Source organism: Alnus glutinosa, chromosome 11, assembly GCF_958979055.1.
Source record: "Alnus glutinosa chromosome 11, dhAlnGlut1.1, whole genome shotgun sequence".
Classification (NCBI taxonomy): Eukaryota; Viridiplantae; Streptophyta; class Magnoliopsida; order Fagales; family Betulaceae; genus Alnus; species Alnus glutinosa.
In genome coordinates, this window is record NC_084896.1 from 11,293,882 (window position 1) to 11,314,382 (window position 20,501).

The 20,501-nt window shown below is 39.1% G+C and overlaps 1 protein-coding gene across 6 annotated transcripts in view; it reads right to left on the reverse strand.

Moving 5' to 3' along the window:
* The window catches only part of LOC133882031 (uncharacterized), a 69,190-nt gene that overhangs the window by 36,244 nt on the left and 12,445 nt on the right, over positions 1 to 20,501 (reverse strand). For all 6 annotated transcript variants that reach the window (XM_062321117.1, XM_062321116.1, XM_062321120.1 and 3 more), the window contains 2 exons: positions 9,169 to 9,267; positions 1,676 to 1,833 (listed from right to left, as the gene is read on the reverse strand). In XM_062321117.1, coding sequence (XP_062177101.1) covers positions 1,676 to 1,833; positions 9,169 to 9,267 — 257 coding nt within the window. The remainder of the gene's footprint in view (positions 1 to 1,675; positions 1,834 to 9,168; positions 9,268 to 20,501) is intronic.

A 20,501-nucleotide genomic window follows, 5' to 3' on the forward strand; every position in this document is an offset into this window, starting at 1 on the left:
CGCTGGTGGTACCTTCTATGGATCGTGCGACCTAGATGATTGTGAGCCACATCTAGTTGCACAATCACAAAGAAGTAGTCACACGACCACGGGCAGAGAAGAAAAAAAAAACGAAGAACCCAAAACAAAGGAACCCTAATTCGGCTCTGATACCAAGTAGAAAATAAAGAGAGAAGGAAATTCTTATTACTTGCATATTATTTCATACGATTACATAGGTTTAAATAGAAGAAACCTATAGACTAATATGGAAAGAAATAAAGACAATATTACAATCAGAATAACTTATGGAGAATATACATAATATGTCAGTAGTTTCCATCTTCAACAGACTATGTTACTATCACATTCACCACCCAGTTTAAAGCAACACTCCCTGATTTCCCATACCAAACCTTTGGTCCCACCACTTCTATATGAGTTCTTTAGACATGGTGTTGGGATGTTTTGAAAAAACACAAAAGCTTAAACTATTCTGATGTATATCAAGCACCAGTAACAAACTAACACCCCTTCTCCTCATGTGCAGGGATGAAAATGCCTATGGACCAAGAAACACAAACAGAAATGAAAACAAACACCAAACTAAAGCAAATGAGGGTTCCTAAGATTCGAACACAAGAGCCTTTAGACAAACACGGCTATGATGAGTAAAATTACCACTTATTCTAAATGCAAACAAACACCAAGACGACTATGGAATACAAATATAATATAAAATGGACTTAGCAATATGTCAATTCTTAAAAATCTATGACAATATGGTAGGAATACTTAATTAATTAATCTATACATAGTATTTTTATTTTTATTTTCATATTATGTTAATTTAGGTTTAAAAAATAAATAAAAAGTAAAAGAAAAGGCATAAAATATGTGTATATATAATAAAACTTCTTTAAAACTTAAGAAAATAAAAGGAAAAGATTGCCCACCTTCAGACGTGCCAATAAAATAAAGAAAAAAAATGCTAACCCACCAAAAAAACTGACCCACATGCCTCTCACATCTTTACTTACATAATCCAGTAAGAGGCCTCTCTCTTCCCAAAAAGTCTTTCACTCTAGAGTATCGCAAGTCTAACGCCTAAACTAGCATAGAGATGACAAAAGAGCTGCGTGACATGCAAACAGACATCAGGGCTCAGGACACCCCAATCTGGGAGACTACTGGCAAAGACCCATTAAGTCCATACAAATATCTCTTGGGACCTCAGTAATGGTGGGGGTGGTGAAGTGGCAGTTTGCCATTGTGAGTCCCCTTTCGTGTTCTGCTTTTGACCAAGAGAGAAAATTTAAAGGGAGATTTGTGGGGTTTCTTTGCTAAACATGTCCTACACGTATCTGGTGGTGTCCCTAACAAGTGTGATTTAACTTCTTTTTTTTAAACAATTTACAGATACAGATACAGCTTGGACACAATCACAAACATGTATTGGACTTGCATCCATCTGTATCTGTGTTAGCTACGTATCCAACACTGATATAGAGGGACTTTTGAAGTATTTGTAATCCTAACCCGAAAACTTAAGCTACTAGGAAGTATGCCTTAAAAAACAAAAAAAACAAAAATGCATACCATCACACTAACAATATCGATTGCACATACTGAAGTAAAAGTTACCTCATAACCATAGTCCAAATTCAAAAGAATAGAAGAAAATCATGAAGCTCACTTGAGAAGTTCACTAATATAAGTTAGCCACACATTCAAAGAGATGCCCTCTTCATCACCAGAAAGTGCCTTGAATAAATTGTGCACTGTTGAACGATCAGCTACACCAGAAATGGCAGGAGCTATACGAACAAAAGCTGATATACTAACAAGCTTCCCCTACAATCCAACAAAAAAAATAAATGTTATTTATGTAGGATACATCTCTTTTGGAGACTTATATGCGGTTCACATACCACATAAGTGTTTTATTTTAATCTAATGTTGTAGGCAATAGATAAGAAAGTAACTACCAACTGATAGTCAAACGTTATTTTTGTTGATCAAACATTATGTTGGTAGTTAAAATCCCTTGATGGAAGCCATGTATAAATGTAAGTGAGAAGCGTCCCTAGCCTAGCAGATAAAAACACTTGTGTATTTCCATCTAAAGTATGCTAATGAAGTTACATAGGCTAGAAGAATCCTCCACAAAATTGAGAGTACTCTTTTCAGTTGAAAATTAAGATCATTTGCACAATAATGGTAAAATTTCCCTAATTTAGTATCAGAGCATCCTTCATGGTATATTGTTCAATGACGTTTCACTCTCATCTTAATGACCTTGTTTTTTGTGTATATTTTTGTTTCTTTTTATATCTTTCATGAACCCAAATTTGAGAAACACAACTTTGCCACGAATCCCACCAAGATCGAATATTTATGAAACACTATACTTAAACCATATTTCGTTTTTTGCTAAGTAATCAAGATATCAGAAAAAATGTAAGGTGCCAGAGGTACACAGGGAATATACAACAAAAGCCACCTAACTAGTAGGAGCAAAAAGAACAATAAAATCATGGTAACTAATCTCCAAATGAGAAACAAAAGCAGTTGTCCAAAGATACAGGGTGTTGAAAAATAAAAACTTAATATCCTTCAAAGTCCTCTCAATTTTCACCGAAAATATTAGTAAATTCAATCCTACATCAGGCACCCCCACTTGAAAAAAACTCGTCCTCGAGTTTTCTTTGCAATATGTCACACGCGGCTCTTCCGGAGAAAGATACTTGGAGAAATCTGTTAGCAAGTTTGACAGCTCAATTTGTGCTAGCTTTTTGCTACCTTATTTAGTCCAAACTATATTTAGAAGTATAAATTGTATAATTTGGTAGGCTTTATTCTTACCTTGTATAGCTTTATTCTTTCCTTTGTAATGGCTAATTTCCAGCCCTCTAATGTGCGACAGTCTATATAAAGGAAGTAACTCTCATAAGGAGAGCCATTTAGACCAAATCCTTATTTTGACATGGTATTAGAGCCCCAAATTCTTTTTGTAGTATACTTTCGGCTTGGCTGAATTTTTTGGTTTTCTTGGCTTTTCGGTATTTTTCTGTGGGTATTGGCAGAGAGTAGAATTTCGGATTTTTCTTTTGTGGGTATTGGCCGCCTCTTGGTTTCTCAGCAGGTCTATTGAAGGAGTCAGCTGCTTCTGCGGTTTTCTCGGAAGTCGCAGTCTCTTGGTTTCTCAGCAGTGAGCGTGGAGGTTCAGTTGGTGGTTCCCTGGTTTGCGGTTCAGTTTCTGGTTGTGGTTACGTTGCTTGGTGACTGTCAGCAGGTCCAGTGCAATCTTGGAGAGATTTCGGTGCATCAGGTTTTCTATTTCTTGATTATTATTGTGTCTGTTGAAATTCTGGTCTTGTTCCATAATTCTAATTATTAGTTTTCGGTGTTGTTGGGCTGTTGCAAGTTTTCGATACTATTGGGCTGTGATATTATATTCCCGTAACTGGTTTTGGGTTTGTGCCTATTGACGGTACTGTTGGGCTGTGATATTATATTCCCGTAACTGGTTTAGGTTTGTGACTATTGACAATTTTTTTTGGTGCTGTTAGGTTGTGCAATTATTATTCCAGTACTGGTCGTGCAATTTTTTTTGTGGTGTTGGGTTGTGCAATTTTGTTGTGATTATCAGCACTTTCCCTGCTTTGTCAATTTTCTTTCTAGTGGTTATTATGTCAGGAGAAAATTCTATTGTTCGCCTTAATGACAAGAACTATGCCAATTGGGAATTCTAGTTTAAGATATTTGTAAAAGGCAAGGAATTATGGGGTCACTAGGTGGGTCTTCTCCGGCTCCCACTGATTCCAAGGAACTTAGTTCATGGGAAGGCAGAGATGCCAAAATTGCTTCTTGGCTACTCAGCTCTGTTGAACCTCATATGGTCAACAATCTTCGTGGGTTCACTACTGCTAAAGCGATGTGGGATTACCTTCGGCAAATTTATTATCAAGATAATTCTGCCCGAAAGTTTCAATTGGAGCTCAACATCGGAAACTATGGTCAAGGGAATCTTTCTATTGAGCAATTTTATTCTGGTTTTATTAATTTATGGAATGATTATTCTGGATTGGTGCATTCTCAGGTTCCCAAAGAAGCCTTAGCAGCCCTACAGGCGGTTCACTCAGAGAGCCAGCGGGATCAATTCTTGATGAAGCTCCGACTTGAGTTTGAAAGTGCACGTGCTGGGTTAATTAATTGCACACCTGTACAATCTTTGGAGGTTTGCTTGGGTGAACTCTTGCGTGAAGAACAACATCTTGCCTCACAGCTTGGCCTTGCTCAAGATGCTGGTGGGTCTGAGATGGTTAATATGGCCTATGCTGCTCAAGGTAGAGGATTGTCCAAATCTCCGCCACAGTGTTATAATTGTAAGGAAATTGGGCACATTGCAAAACATTGCAGGAAGAAATTCTGCACTTATTGCAAGAAGGGGGGGTCATATCATCATTGAGTGTCCTATACGTCCTAAACATCGATCTGCTCCTGCTTTTCATAATGGTGTTCAGTCCACATTTGTGACTCCATCTTCCTTACAACCAGTTGTTCTGGGTTCTTCTTCCAACATTACTCCCGAGCAGGTTCAACAAATGATTATTTCAGTCTTTTGTGCTCTCGGTCTTCAAGGTAAGAAACATATTCTTACTTCTCCGTGGTTAATTGACTCTACGGCTTCCAATCACATGACTGGCAGTCCGGCAGCTTTACATGACAGCAGTTGGAAGTCTAAGACCTTCCTTTATTAATGTTTTTGTGTCTCCTTATTTATCTGTCAATCTCATTTCGGTTGGACAATTAGTAGAAGAAAATTGTTCTATTCATTTTGATCATTCTGGTTGTTGTGTGCAAGATCAGGTGTCGGGACAGGAGATAGCGAAGGGGCCTAAAGTGGGGCGCCCTTTTCCTCTTCAGTCTTTTTCCATTCCTCGTTCCCTTTCTATTGGTTGTACTGCTATTGCTAATAATAATAGCCAATTCTAGCATAAGAAATTGGGTCATCCCAACTCTCTTCATTGTCATTTGATTGTGCTCCTTGTAAATTTAGCAATAGCAAATCTTTACCTTTTCTTCTACAAGGTAGTCGTGCTTCTACCTGTTTTGAAATAATTCATTATGATGTTTGGGGTATAAGTCCTGTCAATACAGGTATTTTGTGACATTTATTGACGATTACAGTCGTTTCAGGTGGGTCTATTTTCTTCGTTCTAAAGCTGATGTGTTCTCAATCTTCCAAACTTTTGTTGCTTATATAGAAACCCAATTTTCTACCTGTGTTAAGATCTTACGCTCTGATTCTGGGGGAGAATACATGTCACATGCTTTTCAATCTTTTCTTCAACGGAAGGGTATTCTCTCTCAGCGTTCGTGTCCTTGCACTCCCCAACAGAATGGTGTCGCCGAGCGTAAGAATCGTCATCTTTTAGATGTTCATACATTGATGCTTGAATCTTTTATGCCTTCTAGATTTTGGGTCGAAGCCTTGTCTACGACTGTCTATTTAATTAATCGCCTACTTTCTCCTACTTTGCATCTTGATTCTCCATATTCTCGTTTGTTTGGTGTTCCTCCTGATTATAATTCTCTGCATGTTTTTGGTTGCATTTGTTTTGTTCACTTACCTCACTTACCTCCCGTTGAACGTCACAAGCTTGCTGCGCAATCTATTCAGTGTGCTTTTCTTGGTTATAGTAATTTTCATAAAGGGTTTGTGTGTTATGATGCGGATGCTAACAAACTTCCTATTTCTCGCAATGAGATTCTTTTTGAAAATCAATATTTCTTTCCATCCCGTCCTAATCCTGTATCTTCATCTATTTTGCTTCCTCCTTTTGATGTCATGTCTAGTACTCCTTCTCATTTTAAGCCAAGTCTTGTGTATCAGCGACGTCGCCCACTGCCTCTTCCTTCCTCTGAACCACCGCCAGATCCTGTTGTGCAAGCACCCCGCCGGTCTCCCCCAGATTGGTATGATTTTTCTTCTACTCTTCAGGCTACTCTTGATACTACTTCTATGCCTAAGTCTTATTCTCAGGCTTCTACTCGAGAGTGTTGGCGCCAAGCTATGTAGAACGAACTTCAGGCTCTTCAAGACAATTATATTTGGGACATCGTCCCTTGTCTTGCTGGAGTTAAGCTTATTGGGTGCAAATGGGTCTAAACTATCAAGCTACGGGCTGATGGTTCTATCAACAGACATAAAGCTCGTCTGGTGGCACTCGGGAATCGGCAGGAGTATGGGCTTGATTATGAGGAAACATTCACTCCCATGGCCAAAATGACTACTGTTCGCACTGTTATGGCCATTGCTGTTTCGAAAGGTTGGTCGCTTCGCTAGATGGATGTGAAGAATGCATTTTTACATGGTGATCTAAAAGAAGCAATATTTATGTCTCCTCCTCCTGGCTTGTTTCCTTCCTCTTCTGTTGAGGTTTGTCGCTTGAAGCGGTCTCTGTATGGTTTGAAGCAGTCACCCCAGGCCTGATTTGAAAAGTTTCGTACTACTCTACTGGATTTCACGTTTACTCAGAGTCAGTATGACTCCTCTCTCTTCTTTCACAAGACTACCCATGGGATTGTTATCCTTCTTGTTTATGTTGATGACATTGTGATTATAGGATCTGATCTCCAACTAATTCAGCAACTCCAACAGCGCCTCAAATCTTTGTTTCATATGAAAGATCTTGGTCCCCAGTAGTATTTTCTTGGACTTGAGGTTCAACCTTGTCCGAATGGCACACTCTAACATCAGCATAAGTATACCCAAGAACTTCTTTCTTTAGCCGGCCTTCAAGACAGTAATTCGGTTCTTACACCTATGGAGGTCAATTTGAAGTTGCATCAGGCGGATGGTGATCTCTTATTTGATCCTTCGATGTATCGGCAGTTGGTGGGCAGTTTGAACTATTTGAGTATTACTCGACCTGATATCTCGTTTGTTGTTCAGCAGGTTAGTCGGTTTATGCAGGCTCCATGCCAAACACATTTTGCCGCTGTCCGTCGTCTTCTTCAATATCTCAAAGGGACATCTGGTCTTGGCTTGTTTTTCCATTCCGGGAATTCTTTACAGTTGGAGGGTTTTAGTGATGCCAACTGGGTTGGTTGTGCGGATACACATCGTTCTGTTACTGGTTAGTGTATGTTTCTTGGCGATGCTCTTATTTCTTGGAAGAGTAAGAAGCAGCCTCGTGTCTCGAAGTCATCCACCGAGTTTGAATATCAGGCTATGTCGTCTGCTTGTTCTAAAATTGTATGGCTGCGAGGGTTGTTAGGCGAACTTAGTGTTCCACAGCTTACTCCTACTCCTCTTCATGCTGATAATACCAGTGCTATTCAGATTGCTGCCAATCCCGTTTTTCATGAGCGCACCAAACATATTGAAGTAGATTGTCATTCCATTTGTGAAGCCTTTGCTTGTTAAGAGATTACTCTTCCTCACATTTCCACTAAACACCAAACCGCTGATGTTTTCACCAAGGCTCTCTCTCATCCTCGCCATCAGTTCTTGATTGACAAATTGATGCTTCGCGATCGCCCAGCATCAATTTGAGAGGGAATGTTAGCAGATTTGACGGTTCAATTTGTGCTAGATTTGTGCTACCTTATTTAGTCCAAACTATATTTAGAAGTATATATTGTATAATTTAGTAAGCTTTATTCTTATCTTGTATAGCTTTATTCTTTCCTTTGCAATAGCTGATTTCCAACCCCGTAATGTGCGACAGTCTATATAAAGGAAGTATCTCTCACAAGGAGAGCCATTCAGACCAAATCCCTATTTTGACAAAATCTACGTAGATGGCACTAAGACAAGACTTTTCATTTTCGTCTCCTTCCATAAAAATTCCTCCAAATATTTTTTTTTTTATGTCATCTTCAACTTTATTGTTTTCTTCAAAGGAATCACTATTGTTATTTATTTCTGTGGTGATCGTGATGAGCTGCGCTTGTGGTGGATATTCTTCCACTGGTACAGTAGTTAGAAGCAACGGTTGTGGCTGCACATGTTGTTTCTTTGACGGCAACTCCACTTTTTCACCGTAACTAACATTCTCTTCATATACAGTTTTCCATTCAAAGATTCATAAATATGATTACAAACAGGTCGAACGCAACTTACATCATCGTCAAGGAACTTGTCTACAAAAGGTTTCCTCGTCAATCTAATGATAGCATCTTTTATGTTGCGGAACACTTGTTGCGTCTCTTGCTTTAACTCCAGGAATTCAGCCCTAAGATATGGTGAGACTAAATGCGTTTGCTCACCACTCGCATGAGATCATTCAAGAGTTCACATATCACTTGCAATTGCTCTTGATATAGTGCCTGTTGTGATCTTGCCTTTGATCGTTTGATGTATCACTGGTAGTCGGCTCTTGAAACCTCCTCTCTCTCAAAAAAGACATTGTTATAGAAGTTGTTACCGTAGTATAAGTTGGCCATCGAATCCAGATAACGCCGGCTTGGATACCCCATGAAGTCAGCTCTCAAAAGAGCCCCTCCCCTACAAGCGGCTTTGTTGGAGAAAGTCGTCACCGTCACGCTGATTGGTCATGATCAAGATAAAGTCTGCTCTGATACCAACTGACATAGCAGAAGACTAAGGTAACTAATCAAATAGCAGCGTCTTTGATTCTACAAAGAGAAGCGTCTTCGTCTTTTACCCAAAAAGATAAAAAATAAATAAATAAAAAAATAAAAAATAAAAGCCCGTAGGCTAAATGAAAAATAAAACTCCACAGAGTTTTTGAGAGAGAATTCTTTGATTTTATAATAATTAAATGGCTTCAGTTTTACTTAATAAACAAGCCTATTTATAAAAAAGAAATACTTGTAGAGAAAGTAAACCTAATCATAGTAGCAATAGTAAACCTAATCCTAGTAGTAATAATAAATCTAATCCCAGTAAGGAAAAGAAATAAATAAAGCAAATCTAATCCTAGTAAGTAAAGGAAATAAAGTCTTAATTGTAAATAATAAAATAAAATTCTGGCTTGACGATCAAGTCTTTCCTTTTGTACTTCCATTATTTGAGAACAGGTAAGTTTCTAATCAAACAGTGCTATTCCAATATTATTTTTGACATTTTTTCTATTTTTTCGTTTTTACCGAAAATATTAGTAAATTCTGTCCTACATCAAAAAGTTTAGCGAATAGATGATGAAAAAAAAGGACCTGAAAAGAAGCTTTCTCCGAAGCATTTGTAAGCTCTTCATGGTACGGATTCTCCCATGCAAGCATTGTTATGAATATCAGTCTCTGGAATGCTGGTTCCTGCAAATGGATCAAGGTTTGTCCAAAATCAAGAAGCAAATGTGTTAGTGCAGTTGATCCAAAACTTACATTTATCATGAAAAAAAAAAAAAAAAGAGTCCAAGATTAGGAATTAATAAGTCTTATGAAACAGTAAGGTTATGATTCCCAGAACTTCCAATTCAGTTCAACTTAACTAAGCCTTAATCCCAACCTTACCACATTTATTCCTTTACTAAATTCTAATTCATAATTACAAGAAGCGAAGGTGTGAAGACCATTTTTCAGTAAGCATTTTAGAGTATATCACAAGGACCTCCAAAAATCAGAAATTTTGTATACTATTTAGTAAATACAATTGGTAGGCAGCATAGTTTTCCAATTTATATATCACTATAACTTATATTTATCATGTCTTTATCACAAGACCAAGGAGAAAAAAAGTTCCAACCAATTGGGTTATAGTAAGGCCCATTTAACCTTTGTCTAGCACAAACATTCAGATTAGAAAAACAACCCATCCGCTCAATGCTGCACATTGACTGCTACAAAAACTACTATGCTAAACTTTAAAAGATATGTCCAAAATGGAGAAATTGATTATAAATATGGTGATTCAGGAAAGAGATCTGGGTAGGAACAACAGGTACAATTCAATCAAGTGGATTCTTTGAGTATTAATGGTACAATTTCCAGGAATCCTGCAGAGATTAAGGAGCATATAGTCCAATATTACAACAATCTGTACTTTGAGAATTGTTCTTGGCGGCCTAGGGTGGAGGGCTTATCTTTCTTATCCATTGATGGGGATGAGAGCATTTGACTAGAAAGAGCGTTTGAGGAGAAGGAGGTGTGGGATGTGATTAGGGATTTCAATGGAGATAAGGCGCCGGGTCCTGACGACTTCACTTTGGTTTTATTTCAGAAGTGTTGGAATTTTTTAAAAACTGACATTATGGCCGTTTTTGCAAAATTTCATGCTCGAGACAAGTTTGAAAAGAGCTTTAATGCTACTTCTGTCTCTTTGATTCCTAAGAAGTCTAGTGCCATGGATGTGAGAGATTTTCGCCCTATTAGTTTGATAAGGGAGATTTACAAGATTGTTTCTAAGGTCCTCACGAACAGGTTTAAATTAGTTTTTGGCAAGATTATCTCGAACTATCAGAATGCGTTTATTTTGGTGGTTGACAAATATTGGACTCAGTGCTTATTGCCAATGAATGTGTGGATAGTCAAATTCGATCAGGGGACCCCGGGCTGCTGTGTAAATTGGATCTAGAGAAGGCTTATGATCATGTGAATTGGGATTCTTGCTCTATTTGCTGCACCATTGTGGTTTTGGGGAAAAATGGAGGGCTTGGATACGTTTTTGTATTTCAATGGTGAGATTTTCTATTCTTGTGAATGGAACCCTGTCGGGTTTTTTTTATAGCTCTCGTGGTTTGCGACAAGGAGATCCTCTTTCTCCTTTTTTGTTTGTAGTGGTTATAGAGGCTTTAAGCCGGATGCTGATTGCCGCTTTAGATCAAGGCAATTTGACAGGGTTTTTAGTGGGATCTAGGGAGTCCGAGGCTCTAGTTGTGAATCATTTATTGTTTGCTGATGCCACGTTGATTTTTTGTGGTGCGCAAGAAAAACAGATTCAACATTTGAGGTGTATCTTTCTATGCTTTGAGGCAGCTTCGGGCTTAAGGATTAACTTAGGAAAATCAGAAGTTGTTCCTATTGGTGCGGTAGAGGATATCGATAGGTTGGCTCACCTACTTGGATGTTGGGTCACTTCTTTGCCTTTGACATACTTGGGTTTGCCATTGGGTGCTTCTTTCAAATCTGGGTCTATTTGGAATGGTGTTATTGAGAAAATGGAAAGGAGGTTGGCTGGATGGAAGCGTATGTATTTGTCAAAGGGTGGGCAGCTGACTCTTATTAAAAGTACGCTCTCCAATCTTCCTACATATCTCTTGTCGTTGTTTCCTATTCCAGTGAGAGTGGCTAATCGTCTTGATAATATTCAAAAGGCTTTTCTTTGGGGTGGTATTGGAGATGAGGCCAAATTTCATTTAGTGAAATGCAACAGGATTTGTACTCCTTTGCATTCAGGTGGGTTTGGAGTTCACAACTTCATCCAGTTTAATCAAGCTCTTCTGGGTAAATGGTTGTGGAGATATGGTAGGGAGAGAGAGGCTTTATAGCGATTAGTGATTGGTGATTGACGCAAAATTTGAGAGCCTAAAGGGTGGGTGGTGTTCGAAAGAGGTGTCGGGTTCCTTTGGAGTGGGTGTGTGGAAACATATTAGGAGGAGATGGGAGAAGTTTTGTAATTTTGTTCGTTTTTAAGGTGGGGGATGGGTCACATATTAGTTTCTAGCATGATTAGTGATGTGGGAATAGATCTTTGAAGCAGTGCTTTTCAGTTCTGTTTAGTATTGTGAGGAACAAAGATGCGATGGTGGAGGATAACTTGGTCGTTCATAACAGAGTTATTCAACAGAATGTTCTTTTTACGAGGCAAATCCAGGATTGGAAGATAGAGATGCTTCTTTCTTTCTTCAGGCAGATTTACTCCACTTCAGTTCAACATGGAGAGGGCAACAGGTTAGTTTGGAACCCCTCTAAAAGGGGGTTTTTTGAGGTGAGATCCTATTATGAAGTGCTTATTAGGAAAAATGGCCCATCATTTCCGTGGAAGAGTATTTGGCGTGTTAAGACTCCGACTAGGGTGGCTTTTTTTGTATGGTCAACAGCTTTGGGTAAAATTTTGACGCATGATAACTTGCGTAAGAGGAATGTCGTAGTGATTGTGGTGTTGTATGTGTAAGAAGAATGAGGAGTCTATGATCATCTGTTGCTTCACTGCGAAGTCGCCCATGATCTTTAGAGTTACATTCTTATCTTATTTAGGGTAGAGTGGGTTATGCCACGAACGGTGTTGGAGTTGTTGACTAGTTGGGGCGCGTCGGTTGAGTATGGTCTTTCAAAAGAAGCTTGGCGGTTAGCTCCATTATGTTTATTGTGGTGTATTTGGCGGGAACGGAATGCGTGGCTCTTTGAAGATGTAGAGACATCAATGGTGGAGCTACGAAAGTGTTTGCTTAATATGTTATATATTTGGATAGTGTCCCATCATTGTTTGAGTGATTTTACTTTTGTAGACTTTTTAAATTTATTCTCTTCTCGTCCCATTTAGGGGCTCTCTTGTATTCTTCCTGTGTATAAGGATTGCGCCCAAATGCGCTTTTGTTAAATTGAATTACAATTACTTATCAAAAAAAAAAGGTACTTCTCTACACTTAGCATTTCAGATAATGTATTCTATAATTTTCCCTTCTAAAAATGAATCATTTATCCTGCCCCATATATCGCTTCAGTTTTTGCTTTTCTTTATTAAAGATTTAATGGTACATTATCTGAAGAATGTACATATAGATGTATTTAGCACAGTCAATCTCCCAATCTCATTTAGAATCTCATGTGACACTATAACTATCTCTTGTCCTAATTGTATGGCTATTAAACTTGATTTACTCGTGAAAAAGTCTATAAGAACACCATTGTTTACTACGCTTTACATTTCTTTTGAAAAACCTTCTACCCTCTAAGGAACATCACTAGATCATAAATTTTTCACTATTACGGAGAGTGAGGCTTTGTGGAGATTGGTGATAAGGACTAAATATGAGAGTTTAAGGGGAGTTTGGTGTTCCAATGAGGTAATAGGGCCATTTGGAGTGGGCATGTAAACATATAAGGAGGGGGTGGGAAACGTTTTTAAAATTTGTTAGATTTCATATGGGTGATGGGTCTAAAGTCAATTTTTGGCATGGTGTGGGGATCAATCATTGAAGATATCTTCTTCTTCTTTTTTATAAGTAATGCCAATTCATTAATAAAGCGCAAAAGGGCGCAATCCTAATACATAAGAAGTATACAAGAGTGCCCCTAATAGGAACGAACAGAAAATAAATTTAAAAAGTCCACATAAGTAAAAATATTCAAGCTACGATGAGACACTATTCAAATAAATAACATGTTGAGCAAACGCTTCCTTAGCTCTACCATCAATGTCTCTACATTTTCAAATTGCCGCGCATTTGACTCCTGCCAAATACACCAGATTAAACACAACGGAACTAATCGCCAAACTTCCTTAGCTGGACCATACCCAAACGACGTGCCCCAACTAGTCAACAACTTCAATACCATTCGTGGCATAACCCACGCTACCCAAATAAAGAATGTAACTCCATAGATCACGAGCAACTTTGCAATGAAGTAACAGATGTTCAATTGACTCCCCACTCTTTTTACACATACAGCATCACTCAATCACCACAACATTCCTCTTTCGCAGATTGTCATGCATCAAAATTTTACCTAGAGCTGTTATCCATACAAAGAAAGCCACCCTTGCCAGAGCCTTCACATGCCAAATACTCTTCCATGGAGATGATGGGCCATCTTTCCTATTTAGCACTTCATAATAGGACTTCACTTCAAACAAACCCCTTTTGGAGAGGTTCCAAACTAACTTGTCATCCTTTCCATGTTGAATCAAAATAGAATAAAGCCAAGCGAAGAAAGAAAATACCATCTCCATCTCCCAATCCTGGATTGGACGCTTAAAATTAACATTCCATTCAATAACTCCATTTTGAACAACCAAGTTATCTACCACCATCGTATCTTTATTCCTCACAATACTAAATAAAACTGGAAAATATTGCTTCAAAGATCTATCTCCACACCACCAATCATGTCAAAAACTGACTTGTGACCCATCCCCCACCTCAAAACAAATAAAGTTGCTAAACTTATTCCACCCCTCCTAATATGTTTCCACACACCCACCTCCAAAGTACCTAACACCTCTTTTGAACACCACCCACCCTTCAGACTCAAATTTGACGTCAATCACGAATCGTCAAAATGCCTCTCTCTCTACCTGTTACGGACCTCCGTAACGAGGGATGAACAATGATAAATTGGATAGATTTGGGTAGGATAATTTGAGATATCTTGGGCCTATTAATGTTAGGATTATTCGAGGAACCCTAAAAAACTCCAAAGTAACTACAAAAGTTGTCTAATAATTTTCTTCTTCATATTTTTATGGATCACTCTATTAGGTTTATATAGAGATGATTACATAAGAGGAAATATAATACGTAAATATTACTTCTAACTCTAATGGGAAACAAGTCCCTTATTTCTCTCCCTAAAATCCTGCTTACTCTAATGGGCAACAAGTCCCTCATTTCTCTCCTTAAAATCCTGCTTACTCTAATGGGAAGTAAGTCCATTAAATTAGGGATTCTTGCTTTATGAGCAAGAATCCAAATCCCTAAGTATATTTTATTTAGTCATTGAGGCATAATATATAATTCCATGAATGCCCTTCTCACATAACCTTAGCCCCCAGGTACGTAACACTCAATACCCTCTTCAAATGGAACTTGTCCTCAAGGTCCTAGAAGTATGCTGCCAATAAATGCTGAAGTGGAGGGTAGCATGGGAAAAAAAAAATTGCATAAATATTTCCCATATTTGGTTCCACAAGAGCCCCTATTTCCACGATTCCACCCATAATTTCCTTATTTCTCTCACCAGCAACCATCAATTTAGGGGTAAACTGTTACGGGCCTGTGTTTGGGATTGTGTTTGTGATCGGGTAATGGGTCTGGTGAGGGGCAGAGCTGCCGGGTTGGTTATCCTAGGTCTACCTATGGTGGAATTGCGGAATGGATAGGGGGTATTCGAGGTACCCCTGCCTCCTACAACTTAGAAGTTGTTTGTTGGTAAATTTCTGCATGCTTTATTCCTCCTCAATAACCCCTATAAATAGGGTACAAACAATTATAGAAAGAGTACAAAAATAACCTATTCTAGGGAAAGTATAATTCCCTTATTTGATCTCCTAAAATTCTGCTGCAAATCTGCTACTAAATGGGAAATATAATCCCTTATTCTTATGCTGCTAATGGGGAATTATCACCCCTTATTTCTAGGAACTTCCTAACCTGAAATCGTGCTCCCCAAGTCCACGATTTCCTCCCTTACATTCCATACATGTCTCAGCCACCACCAGGATTTACTGCTAGGGTTTTATTCCGTCTAGTATAGGTGCGTAACATAAACGGATTGGGCAGAATATTTTCCCCTAATTTCTTGCTGCCTTTTGGTCCACAAATGCTCGCCCCTTCTCTTCCAACTAGATATTCTTGCAATTTTCCTCCAGCAGCAGATTCCAATTTCACTTCTCCTGCAACAGAAAATCGGGAAATCTCGGGTGACCCAATCTCCGTTCCTACTCCACTGGTCAAGCCAGAACATGCTCCTCTGTCCGCCTCTCTCAAAAGAAACTGTCCACCCAGCTAGCTGCATCCTTTATAGAAATCCATTGATTCTCCACATTTTTGGGCGTTACCCATTTCATTTGGACAAAAAAATCTATGCTGCCGCTATTCAAGCCGAAACCTCCATTCTTCGCGCAATCACCGTCTGGGGGTCGTTTGGAAGCTCGCTCCGTCGGACCTCCAACCATCCTTCCGGCTCTTGTTTCTTGCCGCCAGCCAAGGGACGACGCTCTGGGCCACGACCCAATTTGCAGTTCAGTCTTTTCCCCGAGCCTCTTTCTTGCCATCAAACACCGAATCGCTGGCTTCGTGGGACCACGGGTGTTGCTCCAAAGCATCTTTCTCAACCTCTTCGGTCCTCCTTTGCCCAAGCCCCTGTCTCTCTTCCCACACCCCGACATCTTCACGCCCAAATCACACTGCAAGGAACTCGGCAAGCTCTCCCTGGGTTTCAGAATCCCATCTTGTGTCCTTTCTGCCGACTAATTTGCTTGGTTTGTACTTGGCCTTTTTCCTTCTTCTAAACCAATCAATGTGGAAGAGATTGGATTTCAACAATGGGGGTGGTTTTTTTGGTTTGGCTCGTTTGTTTGTGGCTGACAGTGAGTGGTCTTGAGGTATGGGTGATGCGGGATTGAGGGAATCTTGAAGAGGGTGGCTGGGCTTTGAGTTTTTGGGGGTTGGTACTGTGGGTGATAGTTTGACTTGTTGATGGGTAAACTTGGTGGGATTTTTGGATGGGAACTAAGTGGGAACGTGTATGTTTGTGGTGATGGTGGGGGTTGGGCTTTCGGTTTTGGCCAAGAGGTGTCTTTTGTTTGGGTTTTGGCTGGGATTTTGGGTAGGGGTGGTGGTGGTATTTTATGTGGGTTGATGGTGTTGTGGGTATTGGGCGATGGTGCGGCTACCAGACGTGGTTGGTGGCTGGTGTGAGGTTCTGCGACGGTGGGTATGGTGATTGGGGTTGTCATTTGAGTGGGGGTGGGTTTTGGGTCCTTGCAAGATGGTGGGGTTGGGTTTTCTAGTTGAATTTCTAGGCAGAATGGATCTTTGGCTGGGTTCCCAAATCTAATTTGTATTAGTCTAACAAAACTATTCCAATCTGTAAGATTTGTAAAGACTTCCTCTATTTCCCTTTCTTCCAATCAAGTTAGAGCCTCACCTTCCATATGCTATGAAGCTACCATATATCTGTGATAATCAGGAGTATCGTAATAGTTGAAAAATTGTTGTATCTTGTCATCCAACCTGAAAGATTCTAACCATCAAATTTTGGAAGATAGTAACCCACCATTGTGGGATCGACGACTCCGATACCAAGATGTTATGGACCTCCATAATGAGGGATGAACAATGATAAATTGGATAGATTTGGGTAGGATAATTCAAGATATCCTGGGCCTCCTAATGTTAGGATTATTCAAGGAACCCTAAAAAACTCCAAAGTAACTACAAGAGTTGTCTAATAATTTTCTTCTTAATATTTTTATTGATCACTCTATTAGGTTTATGTAGAGGTGATTACATAAGAGGAAATATAATACATAAATATTACTTCTAACTCTAATGGGAAACAAGTCCCTTATTTCTCTCCCTAAAATCCTGCTTACTCTAATGGGTAACAAGCCCCTTATTTCTCTCCTTAAAATCCTGCTTACTCTAATAGGAAATAAGTCCCTTAAATTAGGGATTCTTGCTTTATGAACAAGAATCCAAATCCCTAAATATATTTTATTTAGTCATTGTGGCATAATATATAATTCCATGAATGCCCTTCTCACATAACCCTAGCCTCTAGGTACGTAACACTACCTACCATACCTCCACAACCATTTCCCCAGAAGAGCTCAATTAAACTGGATGAAATTGTGAACTCCCAACCCACCTGAATGCAATGGAATACAGATCCTATTCCAATTCACTAAATGAAATTTGGCCTCATCTCCAATGCCACCCCATAGAACATCCCTTTGCAGTTTATCAAGACGATTAGCCACACCCATTGGAATAAGGAACAACGACAAGTAATACGTAGGAAAGTTGGAAAGAGTACTTTTAAGAAGAGTTAGCCGACCACCCTTCGACAAATACATTCGCTTCCATCCAGCCAACCGCCGTTCCATTTTCTCAATGACACCATTCCAAATAGGCACGGCCTTATAAGAAGCACCCAACGGCAAACCCAAGTATGTCATAGGCAAAGAGGCGACCCGACATTCAAGGAGTTGTGTCAACCCTTCGACATCCTCTTTCTCACCAATAGGAACAATTTCTAATTTTTCCAAATTAATCCTCAATCCTAAAGCTACGTCAAAGCATAAGAAGATACACCGCAGATGTCGAATTTGTTCTTCTTGCGCACCATAAAAAATCAACATGTCATCAACAAACAGTAAATGATTCACAACTAAAGCATCAGAATCTCTAGGTCCAACTGAAAACCCTGTCAAATTACCTTGATCCATTGTGGCAATCAGCATCCAGCTCAACGCCTCCAAAATCACCACAAACAATAAAGGTGAAAGTGGATTCCCTTGTCGCAACCCACGAGTGTTATTAAAAAAACCCGATAAGGTTCCATTCACAAGAATAGGAAGTCTCACCATAGAAATACAAAATCATATACAAGCCCTCCATTTCTCCCCAAAACCACAACGATGTAGCAAATAGAGCAAGAAGTCCCAATTAACATGATCATATGCCTTTTACAAATCCAACTTACACAGCAGCCTAGATTCCCCCGATCGAATTTGACTATCCAAGCATTCATTAGCAATAAGCACTAAATCCAAGATTTGTCGACCACCAATAAACACATTTTGAGCATTGGAGATAATCTTGCCCAATACTGACTTAAACCTATTCACAAGAACCTTGAAAATAATCTTATACATCCCCCCACCAAACTAATAGGGCAAAAATCTTTCACATCCATGGCACAAGTCTTCTTTGGAATCAGAGAAACAAAAGTAGCATTAAGACTCTTTTTAAACTTACCTCAATTATGAAATTCTGCAAAAACAGCCATAAGATCATTTTTTAAAATGTCCCAACACTTCTGAAAGAAAACCATTGTGAAGCTGTCTGGACCCGGCGCCTTATCTCCATTCAAATCCCTGATCACATTCCACACCTCCTTCTCCCCAAACTCTCTTTCTAACCAAATACTATCATCCGCATCAACGGATAGGAAAGATAGACCATCACTTGGCCACCAAGAACATTGCTCAAAATACAGTTTGTTGTAATAATGGACTATATGCTCCTGGATCTCCACAGGATTCTTGGATGTTGCATCATTTATATTCAAAGAGTCCACATGATTGAATTTACGATGTGAGTTGGCCATCCTGTGAAAAACATTTGTGTTCTTGTCCCCCTCCTTCAGCCGCAAAGCTCGTGATTTCTATCTCCAATTCATTTCCTCAAATAGAAGAGTTTTCTCTAGCTCTCTTGGTATATCTATCTTTCGAACCCTTTCATCCTCCTCTAAGCAACTGCACTCCTCCAAAATTGTTTAGTATTGCACGTTATAAGGACGCGTGTACGGCGGATCTCATGCGGTACCAAAATGGAAGTATTCATTTTGAACATAATTTTTACTATACTTGTACAGGATTGGGAGATGGAGTTAGTCTCCTCTTTCTTCGAGATATTGTATTCTCTCGGAGTAAGACAAGGAAATGTGGATAGAATATGTTAGATCCCTTCCAAGAGACACAAGTTTGAAGTAAAGTCGTTCTATCATGTGTTAACCATATCTACGGGTTCCCGATTTCCTTATAAGAGTATTTGGAGAGTTAAGGCTCCTTCAAAAGTGATGTTCTTTATGTGGATGGCGACATTAGAGAAAATATTGATGTTGGATAACCTGAGGAAGCGGAACATCATTTTTTTTTTATAAATAATAAAATTTTATTAAAAAAAAGCAAAAAGCGCAAAGCGCCTCTAAGTACACAGGAAGTAGACACAAGAACAACCAAACCAACCCACAAAAAGAAACCCAACAAACCCACAAGGACCTAGATCCCTCAAACCCAAAACCTACATGGAGCACTCAACACTACATCATGTGAGCTTTGTCTTTCTAACGCCAAGAGGACGCGCTTGCATCGTCGTAGTTAATGGATCTTTTCATATTCAACAACTCCCTCCTACCTTTTTTCTTTGGATGCGCAACATTGCTTCCCAATAAAAAGTGGGGAGTATTAAGGAAGTGGAATATCATTGTGATGGATTGGTGTTGTATGTGCAAGAAGGTAGGGAGTCTATCGGTCACCTTCTTCTTCATTGTGAAGTAGCAAGAGATCTATGGAGCTTGTTATGTAATTTGTTTGACATAGAAGGATGAGAGAGTTGTTGATGAGTTTGGGAGGTCAGGTGGGGCGTCATGACATTTTGGAAGTTTGGAGGTTGGCTCCTTTATGTTTAATGTTGTGCAATTGAAGAGACCGGAATGCACGGAGCTTTGAAGATAGAGAGACTTCGATGATGGAGCTGAAAAAGATTAAATTCAACTCCCTTTACACGTAGATAGTAGTTCATAATAGTTTGTTTTTTTCTTTTTTTTTCTAACTTTTAAAACATTTCTTCTTTTTTTACTGAATAGGGGATTTTCTTGTGTACTTCCTATGTACCAAGGTTGAGATTAAATTACTTATCAAAAAAGAATGGAGTCTGCTACTCAATCCTTTTAGGGTCCAATTCTTACCAATTTTTTTTAAAATCATGTAGACAGTTAACAGTAACAATACTATTAGATTTCCCATTTCCCATAAGCTTAAGCAGTAAGGCCTGGTGGTTATTAACACTTACATGTCAACAATTCTTCAATAAGTGATTTATTAAAAATCAAGTAATTCTACTCCCTTCTATGCCACATCACCATCACTTAATCTCACC